The sequence below is a fragment of the Belonocnema kinseyi genome, chromosome 2 (genome assembly GCF_010883055.1).
Source record: "Belonocnema kinseyi isolate 2016_QV_RU_SX_M_011 chromosome 2, B_treatae_v1, whole genome shotgun sequence".
Taxonomy (NCBI): Eukaryota; Metazoa; Arthropoda; class Insecta; order Hymenoptera; family Cynipidae; genus Belonocnema; species Belonocnema kinseyi.
The window spans coordinates 146,137,957-146,149,270 of record NC_046658.1 but is presented as its reverse complement, the minus strand read 5'-3'; the positions used below and the strand labels follow the sequence as shown (position 1 = coordinate 146,149,270).

The window sequence follows — 11,314 nt, the reverse complement described above, 5'->3', positions numbered from 1 at the left end:
TCATTTCCACCTTAACATACCGTCGCCACATTTGAAGCCAAGACATTCCCGATGATAGCTGCAGGGCGTGCCATGCACACCCCGAGCATTTAGCTCACATACAATCTAGTTGTCTAACACACTTTATATAACTTTAAATAACTTTATATTCTCGACAATTGTTTCTGTTGCTCACTCGAGGCCTGACATGGTTCTTCTTGACTTCGAAAAGCGAACCATGTTCGTTATCGAATTTTCGGCACCAGCTGACAAAAGCATCATAGCCAAGGAGAATGAAAAGAAAGAGAGGTATGGAGACCTTATAAGAGAGTTGCAACGATTGTACCCGGAATATTCTGTTAAACTGATCGTCCTTATCATCGGCGCTCTTGGAGGTGCTAAGCTTTCACTTGCTAATAGCCTAAAAAGCATCCCTGCGTGTCAACAATATGCTAGAACACTTGCGGGAAAAATGCAGTGGGCGGTTGTCCTTGGTTCAGTCCGTGTTCTTAGGGTGCACGAGGCTTTTGCTGGATCGTCGTATTGATTCCTTTACAGACTGTAACCACCTATCTCACGGTTGTGAGACGTGGTTGTGGCTGAAATTTTACCGCGATTTCGCTGGAAGCGGGTGCAATTTTTCAGATTAGCACCCGCTCCCAACGAAATCCTGCGGTTGTCCTCATGACAAATTTTTAATTATATATATATGTGTGTGTGTTTTTTCTTCCAAAATGGCGAACAAAATGCAAAAATGTTTCAAAAACTGGTGTTTTCCATCGTCTTTGTGTTTCACAAAAACTTGAAAGTTAAAAAAAAAGTACCATGAAGTTTTCGAGAAAAGCAACGATGATGGAAACAAAATAGTTTTCAGAACATTTTTGCATTTTTTCCGCCATTTTGGAAAAAAACATATAATTAAAAAAATTTTGTTAAAGTTTAAGAATTTTGTGCACCGATGGTTCAAGAAATTTTAAGATATTAACGCGTTTTATGTCTAAAGAAATTATAAAAATAAGAAATCAAACCATTTTCACTATTTCTGTATGCAAAAACCGCCATATTCAATTTTGAAGTCAAAATATTTCAATTTCGATGACGGATTCGAATTGAGCTTACCCAAAAACATAAGGAGCAGTATTTTTGATCTATTTATTGTTTTGTTATACCCATAAATTTTGCGGCTAAACTCATGCTCTAAAATTGATAGCTTTAGTCGTTAATAGGTGATATGAATTCCTTGACTTCCTTCAATTCAATGGATTCCATGCACTACTTCAATTAATAAAATTCCATGAATTCTTTGAATTCCATGAATATAGTAAATTCCATAAATTCCTTGAATTCGGTGAACTCCGTGAATTCCTTGAAAATATTAATTTCGTAATTGCCTCAAACACAATTTTCGTCTTACAAACAATCTAAAACATATAAAGGAAAGGATTGTCTATCAGGGGTTATCAAATGCAAACTAGTACTTTCCTGTTAGTAATACTAGTTTTACAGTTTTGCAGAAAAAGTGATCTTTTCAGGTTCTAAATGCAACTGTTTAGTTCAACTTTTAGTATTGTTATAGTTGAAAGTTTGAATAGTTACACAAAACCCCATGTTTTTTATTGAAATATTAACTACTAAGGTTTTCGTCAAGCATGCATCATGTTTCAGTCAGATGTCTAGTTTCATACTCGAATGTGGAAAGTCACGTAAAAAAATATATGTCTCACGTTAATTATCATTATTGAATATTACTAAAAACGACAATTACTATCACATGAATTCTTCATACAAATATTTGGCATAATTAAAACCTTGGCAGAGATAAAGTTGAGTCAATAAGCATCTGCTTTCCTCGATCCCTTTCTTAAATAATGAGCTCATGTTAATACAATTTTTTAAATGACGCAAGATATTCTGTAGAGACAGTGATTTATGACATGCATAGAACACGTGTACGACTTTTCTGTAGGGTATATGGGGGGGGGGGGCAGGTGATAAAATAGGGGAATAAACAAATCAAAATTCGCTACGTGAATATGGAGAGCCGACTATTATACGTATGAAAAAATATTCTACATAATGCCATTTTTTTCTGAACCAGTACCATTTACTGTCAACTACTGCGATATACTGCCATTAACTATATCAAAAATGCAGATTGCCGTTGATACTCTATGGCTCATTTTTACCGTTTGCCTGAATTATATTGGTAAATATAAGATGCGATAACATCATATTTGAAACTTTAGGTAGAATTTTGAAACTAAGAAATGAAATTTTCACGAAGAAGATTAGTGAAAGAAAAAATTAATTTCGGATAGTCCTAGAAGCTGGATAGGATTATTACGTAAATTAAAAAAATCTTTGTATATGAAAAAACTTACTTGAAATCCTCTAGAAATTTTTCGAAGTTTTCAGAAATATTTAAATAAAATTTTTTCTTTAAGTGAACATTTTAAAATAAACAGTCTTATACATTTTTATCAATATGGTTAACAACTTTTCGGAATGTTTTGTTAAATCCTTCATTTAAAAAATTGCCGTGCACGCCTAATGGATATGTATTTAAGCAAGTTAAATGAAAATAAATTTTTATTCCATTATAACTAAGAAAATTTAAATATATTTAATTCTAAATGAATGATTTTAGAAAAGAAATGTAATTTAAAAAAAAACCTTTTGAACTTCTATCCAAAATAACTAGCGAACGCACTTGACCTTTAGTTTAGATCACTTAGCTTGAGACGTTTATCGAAAAATTTAATATTAGTATTTTTTATGTTTTTTTATTGATAAAACAAAAACTGCGTGTCCTATAATAAAGTGATTAATAACAAATTTAGGTATTTTTTAGGTGCACAATATTTGTCTTACCATTTTTTTCGTATTTTGCATAGTTTGACCGCAAAATGTAATTTCAATAGTGTCCAAAGTTGTCAAGCTCACAGACAGGCATTACACACATTAAAACATAAGAAATTTAATTTATTGGAAATACTCTCACAAAACGAAAAAGAAATTAATAGACAAAAGTTGTAATGAGAATGTAAAAAATTTATATTAGATTAAAATGCAAATTGAAAATCCTATTTAACGTCCAATAATCAAATTGATGCAAAATCCTGTTAAAAACAAGAATCCAACGACCAAAGTTGGACCACATTAGTTCAATATTTTTCGAAATTAGACCAAAAAATTTCTTATTAAATATTATTATCATTATCACAAAATTATTAAAGTATTTCTACATTTTCATTTTTTCCTGCCTTGATAAGGGTTACTGTACGAGTACCGAAACGTTGTTAATGCAATTTTATTTACTTTTATTTTGAATGTTATTTTTTTGTTATTTGACGATAATAAAAATAAAAATGACGAAAGAAGAAAAAAATAAGGAAAGTTATGTGGTTGGTTCCCTTCTCATTCTTCTTTTCTTTTTTTTTTATTTCGTCTGAAATTTTTTTTTAAATTTTTTTCAGATGACAATAGGATTTTTGTTTGTTCGTTCCGGGCCAAATTCGATCACAAAGTGGTTAATAAAAAATTTGTAGATCTTTTTCAAATGCACAATTTTTTATATACATCTTGTACTGTTTTTTGCATATTTTGCTCAAAAAATGTAATTTTCAATTTTTTTGTATGCTGTGAAAATGTGAATTTTTTATTTTTCAAAAAAATTCAAAAAGTGATGTTAATATTGTAGGGCATTCAGAAAGCAATATTTTTTACTAGCGACTTTTTTTCATGTCGTGTGTTATTTGGCTTGAAATTTTTATTTTAATGTGTTTATTGGTATTTTGTAAATGCTATAACTCTGGTAATTTTTGATTTCATGTGAAAAGTCACTAGGATAAATTGCTCTAATTTTTCAATCATATGAATAACCGTACAGAAAACTTTCGAATTTTGAAAAAAGTGGTCTCAAAAATATTCAAAATGTGCACAATTTTTCAATTTTTATCCAAAATGGCTAGATAACGAATATGACTATAAGTTTAGGACACTAATCGATTCTACGAAACGCCAATCTAATAGATGAATTTTTTGTCAAGTGATCATGCACACAGCCAAACATAAAGAAAATACAGGCACACATACATGCAGACAGATATAGAGGCAAACACATTCATAAAAATCAATTCTTCCGATTCAGGGGGTCTCGAAACGTGGACATTTGACAAAAACTGGAGGGGGGCGGTTAAATTTTACACAAATCGAATATTTTCTCTCATGATAATGTTATAATTATTGGCAAAAATCGAATTGCAACTAAACAGTTCATACTCCTCCCACTTCACGCAAAACTCACTGGTGAGCGCGTCATTCGAAAACCCAAAAAGGCGGACACTTGACAGGCCGCGTAAACGCACAAATGTTAAAAATTGCATACGAATAAAGAAAATGTATGCTTTCGTCTTTTGGTACTTGATCTTTATAGTGAATATTACTATATATACCTATTACATAATAATTCACCATATGGTATTTTTTCTTACAGAATTAATAAGTTCAGAACCGACGACTTTGAAGGATTTATTTCCTGGATACAACGGTGTCTTGCCTCCGCTCAGAATATCATACACTTCACTAAGCAATATTTGCAATTTCAATAACTTTGAAACATTTGGTAACGAACGTATTATCTTCGATTCGGGATTTTTATTAAGAAGGGATCATATCATATTTGGATGGATTTCGGAGCAATTTATGATTCAAGATCTATGCGTTTTATTTCCTCATTTGGAAAATGTATTTATAGTATTTGACATGAATCAGGACAAGTGGCTTACTTTGCCCCGTGAATTGGCTCGAGAATTGGGTGCAGGTCGTCGTTTTGCACTTGTTGTTGCGCGCGATGAAGTTGCTGCTACACACATATCAAGATCAAACAACCCAGTAAAGAAAAAAGCACATATTAGAGCATGCAAACAGGCAAACGAACGAGTAGACATTGTAGAACGAGAGCAAATGCGGCTTCTAAACCTGGTTCAAACAACCATTACAACCAGCATGAGACTAATCAAGGAAGAATACAGCGATGTTTATACTCGTGCATTTAGGCTTTATATACATCAGCGTGAAGAATATAATATACACGGGCCTAGAGAAAGGCATATTTAAAAATACATAAATGCACAAGTATCGTTAAAGAGGACGCTTCAAAAAACAGAAATTGTTTATAAAGTCTAGAAAAAAATTTAAGCTTTATATTACTAGGAACTTGAAAAATCACCAATTCCCAGGTTATCCTATAGGGGGGTCGAGAAACAATTTTTCCCGAAAATATTAGGGGCCCACACGTTTTCCGATGCCTTTCGGTTTAAAGCTATGGAATACCAAGTTTGATTCAAAAATATTAAAATTTAGGGCAAGCCCCAGATTTTCAAATTATTGAAGTGTACAGTAAGTAAACTACGTATCTCTTATGAGCGTGTATGTTCTGTTTGCAGGCAGGATCCGTATAGAAATAATAAAGTTTATTCAGTATAGAGCTTTTTTTTTATAAAAAATTTCCAAAACCCAATTAAGAGACAACTTTAAAATAAATGTAGAAAGAAAAGATTTGCCACATGCAAAGAAAAGAAAAGGAAATAATATATGACAGAGTGTGGTTCCACGCGGAGTTCCGCTAGGACATTTGTTCCATGAACTGTTCATTTTCCCCTAGCCTGAAATGGAATTTAGCCTTTAGGTATTGGGTATTTTTACTTCAGCCACCGAGTCACTTCACTTCGTTAACTGCTGAGGGAAACACAAGTGTCCAAATGCATGAGACTCAGCCCATTGTTGCCCTATTTTGCTAATATCTTCGCAAAAACTAATTGTTCTACATAGCTATATTTGAAAAAAAAGTTTAAATTTTCTAATTACTATTTAATAAAATGATAAATGATAATAACTACTATTAAATATAGAGATATTACAGAAATAAAGTTTTGTTTCATGTGTTTGTTCCGTTGCTTTCCCCTCAGCTTTCACCGAATTAAAGTTAGCTGATAGATGGAGTGAAAATACCCAATATAATGTGTAAGCCATTGTTAATTTGACTGTTTCTTAACATATCAAAACATCGTGAAGTCGAATTACGAGGCACGAGGCGCTCTACGTCCTATAAATGGCAGGTTCACTTCCTTTTCCCCCTCTGCGAAATCATCGCCATGTATTCTTTGGCAGCAAATTAAATTTTGGGCTTGGCGCAGCGACGCACAGTTGGGGAATAGTACATTCTTTTTTTTTAAATACAATACCAGTTGAACCTGTGCTTCTATTTGGATGTTTTTTTTTTTTAAAGCTGACAATTTTTTACAGAAAGTTATCGAGCCTGATTATTAAATAAGTTGTTCAATTTTTTTATAATTAAATAAATATGAGAAAAAAAAGATAATTTTTTTATATTGCAAGAAATGCGAATGGAAAAAAATTTAATACCAAAAGTAATTTTAGAAAATTCATAATTTGTTGATGAATTTTATAATTTTACAAAACAGATTTAATAAACAAATACATTATTCGAGCACTTATTGACGGAAAAATTAATTTTTTTTTTAAATGCCAGTTCTTTTAAGTGGGAACTTTATGATAATTTTAGCAACATCCATCACTATTTGATAAACTTTTTTATTAAACAAATTTAACAAACAAATACATTATGCGGGCATCTTTTGACAAAAAATTGGTTCATTGTCGATGTTAGTCTTTTTTGGGCATTTATCGACGGAGAAACTAGTTTTTTTCAATGTTACTCCTTTTAATTGGGAACTTTTTCGTCGACAAATGCCACAATAATTCATTTTCAATGTCGATTACTGAACTTAAGGTTGAACTTCTTTGTGAAATAATATTTATTTTATAAGTCGTTCATAAATATGGTTGAAAATTCAAATATAAGTTATATAAGCATAATAAGTTATGCTTCTTGTTCGAAAATGGATCTTTTTTAGTTAAAAATGTATGGATTTTTCTAAAATTCAACTAGTACTTTCAAGGTGGAACTTGATATTTTTCAGACGGATTACTTGGATTTTTAAATAGAAATCAATAACTGTGCCGAGGATAGAAGAATTGGACATAACGCAACAGAGACAGTCGATTTACCTACAAGTAAGGTTTCACGAAAATAACTCAAAAAATGTTTAGGATCTTACAATAAAGTTAAGCAATGTATTATTTTATAAAAATTAACGTTGTATAAGATTTCAAAGCAAAATGTTTTAATACGGTGAAATAAAAATTTGTTTAAACATAACAAAATTGAAGTAAATTTAAGTAACGTTTTCTGTAATTCAAGAGATTGAAAAAGAAATGTAAACTATTAAAGAGTTTTCGAGCGGTAAATTAAATATTCAAAATAATAAACTGTAGAAGCATTAACAGAATGCCCGCACTTCTGAAGAGGATGAACAAATTTTACGAAAATGTTTAGGAAAATGTAGAAGACTGTAAGGAAATTTTTGTACACTTCAAAATGTTTGAAATGTTGAATTATACCTTTATAATTTTAAAAAAGCATTTAAGTTAGTTAAGGATGTTGTTACACAGTTATGTCAAATATTTCCAGATTTCTTCCAAACTTATGAAAATCCTAATCATCTTTTAAAATGGCACGAATTTTTCCGAGCATTTTGCAAAATCCTGTGACAAAAAAACTTCTGCACAACAGAAGTTGTGAAGGCTTTAAAGGAGGCCGGGTTCTGACTAACGTTAAGTGTGATTTAGTAATGTTTTTCTTTGTAGATGGTATTTTCATTGTATTTGGCATGGAATTCAACCCGTGATACGATCCGCCGAATCTCTTCAAGTGTATCCAAAATAACCTCCTAGATAAAGATTTATAGTTCGCGTATTCCGACCGTAAGGATTAATCAAACAGGATATTTTCCCAGTGGCAACACCTAATCACAACGCACGAGATAAATCGGTATGCACGGAAGAAAATTCCAGCTCTGCACAAGCTCACAGAGCAATACGTTTACGCAGACAAAATTAAGGAAATAACGTGAAAACTATGCAATCAAGTGTTCTGTGGAGAACTGTCTGCAGAGATTCAGACACTTGCAAGAGGACCAGGTATGATTTCTTTGTGATTCGATTGCTAGGTCTTGAAGATTCTAGAGAGAAATCAGAATTTTTTGTATTTCTTTAATAAATTTTAATACGTCTACTTCATTTTAGGGTCGGAAATTGGTGCTACGATGTTAAGATATGTTAAGAAAATTTAAAATTAACAATAGCTTATACAGTATATACCTAACTTTCGTTTCAGATTAAAGCAAAATCAACAGTCCGTGGTATTAGAGCCCTAGTAGGACTCCACGTGGAACAACACTCTGCCAGATATGATTTGATTTTCTTCCTTCGCATGTGGCAACTGTTTTCTACCTGCATTTATTTTAATAGAACATACACGATGCTAAGAGATACGTAGCTAACTTACATGTCAATAATTGTAAAATGTGAGGCTTGCCCTAAATATTAATATTTTTAACCCAAACTTGGTGTTCCATCGTTTCAGACCAAAAGACATCGGAAAACGTGTGCGCCGCCAACAATTTCGAATAAAAAACACTTTTACGAGCTATTCTATTATCCCCATTGATTAAGATTGTCCAAAGGTTATCGTTAGGATAGTATGCATCACGTAATTTAATATAATGTAATCAGGGACGGAACTAGAAAAAATGTTTGGAGGTGGGTCCGACCGAAAAATTTAAAAATAAAAGATATTTCGGCTTTCACAAAACGTGACGTTAGAATTGTGTTAGACAAACTCGAATTGTTTCGATAGTGATTGCTTATTAATTTGTCTGTTTACTTGCGTTATTTGAGTTTCATTTTTGAAAAAGAGGCATGTTCGAACAGAACCTGGAACCAGAAATAATTTATTTACTTTACATCGGCCTTTTATTTTTTAATTGCGAAAAACTTATAATTACCGCTTCCACATCTTTAGGTCAAATTGTAAGTCTTCCGTAGTACCGTTGACGTCATTTGGTCATTCTTCTTCGAGATATGGACGGTTTTGTTTAATTCTTCTTCATCGAGTTCTGCGCATTTTGCTGGAATGATATTCTGTATCCTTGACAGAAGTGCTCGATGTTTAAGAAATCTCGCGTCCAGCTCTTCTAGATATTTATCCAAAAATGAAATGAATATGGATCGCCGATAATATTCTTCAGCGTTTCCATTATAGTTCTTCAGATAATTTTGACGTCCTGCTCGTCGAGGAACAGTGATCTCAGTGCCAGTCATCTTAGCAAGTTGGATCGCTGATTTCAACATTTCTGCGAATCTTCTTTTTGAAAATATTGGCTCAGGTTTTTCGTCAAGCTGAACACTGGTTTCATTACAACCAATGTAATGATGAATTGAGCTGTTTGGATGGAAGCAAGCAAGCTATTTAGCTGTATTCCATCAGAATTTATTCTCAGCTCATCCAGTTTTTCGAGCGTTTAACAGATAAATTCCAGTATTTCATGGAACAATCCCAGAGAAGCCAAATGCTCGACCCAACGCGTTTCACAAAATTTGAGAAGACGCGTCTACTGGACACCAGGGTTTGCTGTCAGGATGTGCTTTTTCAACAAATTTTCAGCCTTTCTGGACAGACGACAGAAATTGACGACTTGCTTGACTGTTCCTGTACAGTTCGAGATCGGCGTAACGTTGCACGCGAGGGTTATAGCCAGATTCAGGTTGTGGTTTGCAAAATAAATATAAAGAGCGTCTAGACATGTCTTCTTGACAATAGCTGCACAGCTTTTCAACTCTCCACTCATTGCTCGAACTCCATCATAACCTTAACAATGAAACATTTTAAAATATACGGTTGTTAGCAGCGTATTTGCAAGGCCGGCGCTATCTGCCATCTCTACCTTTAAAAACGGTGATTGGCGCCGGCTAACTTTTATATTTTTATATATAAATTTTTATATTAACTTTTTTTTTAACAAGCACAAGAAATCTTCTCTGATCGTGTGTCTCCCTCCAATCTCTTGAACGAATTTGGCTCCAATCGTGAATTGTTCAATCCCACTGACATCAAATGTTTCATCTTCAGTTACAGTAAAACACTTCATCTCATTGATGCGTCTCCCTAAGTCTCTAGTGATGATTTCTGCTCCAGCATCGATGATATCGTTTTGAATTGTATGGCTCAGATATGCTGCATTACCACCCACTACCTTTAAATGTTCTTGGAGTGCTTACGACTCCACTATCCACAGCGAAAGGCAAAAGTTCCCTGAAATTCCCGTCATTCTCTTGGGGCATATCCAGTGGTAAAGAGCCATCATCTCGACGTCCTCGTATTGCCAGTCCTTGTCTGCAGTAGAATAAGATAGCACAAATGATTGGAGTAAGCTTTCTTCTGTTTTCCAATCGCAGCCGTTTTCGGCTCTGGTCGATCTCAATGACGACGTCATTTTTCTTGTTTTCATATATTAGCTTGAAATTCTGTGCATCATTGGAGGCGTCCAAGTGATATCTCTTAGTTTGGTGGTCTTTAAATCCTTTTAAAGCTCTCTTCCAATCTTTGACACAAGTTTGCACTAACAAATTCAATCGTTCGTGCTTTCCTTTTCCAACTACCTTTTGCGCGAATAAAATGCAAACTCTACAATAGGCACCATCTTCAACGGCTGCGTATGTTAACCAATGATACTTTTGCAACCGCGAAAATTGAAATCTCAAATTCTTTTTGTTGATTTCCGTCGCTGGAAACACAAAGTCAGCATCTGGTGTCCATACACTTACAAGAAGATCATTCATCTCAGTATTGTCGGGTTTTTTCTGCAAAACCATTGGACATCATTAACATGATCTTGACATTTTCGTGACTCATGTAATTCATAAAATTAGTTATTTTATTTTGATTTACACAATAAGGATTGAAGACTCAAATTTTATTCGACATTACATCATGTGAAAATTTGAAACACATTCAAATCAGGTGCATGATCATCTTCCTTGTCATGCCGCAATTTTTTTTCTGTTGACAATTCTTCAGCCAGTTCAATTAATCGCTCACGTTTAGTATCAGCACTTTTTGGTTTAAAAAAAGACTTAATTTTCGAAAAGGCCAGGATGATAGATTATTTCGATCAGTGATTAAGACCACATTAAAGTTTCGATTTTTTCCCTATCCTTGTTCATCAGAATCACAGACTTAGTCTAATTTTTTGTATATTATGTAGACAAATGTCTGTGCTCATTCATTACTCAAAATTAGTCTTTGATCACCGAACGAGAGTCTTCTCGAGATTAGATCCCTTCAAAAGGGGGCTAATGGTGCTTTTTTGAAGAAATTTATTTTTTGAATTGTGTATCGAACCACCAGTGT

General features: G+C 33.2%; 1 protein-coding gene across 1 annotated transcript; it reads right to left on the bottom strand.

The window, feature by feature from the left end:
- Positions 1–10,143: 10,143 nt before the first annotated feature.
- On the bottom strand, positions 10,144–10,776 carry LOC117183013. Its single transcript, XM_033376146.1, has one exon. The coding sequence runs from the start codon at positions 10,774–10,776 to the stop codon at positions 10,144–10,146; it is 633 nt and encodes a 210-aa protein (XP_033232037.1).
- Between the last annotated feature and the right edge of the window lie 538 nt (positions 10,777–11,314).

Coding starts and splice junctions, on each gene's coding strand:
- LOC117183013 (XM_033376146.1), bottom strand. CDS start 10,776: ATGGTTTTGCAGAAAAAACCCGACAATACTGAGATGAATGATCTTCTT.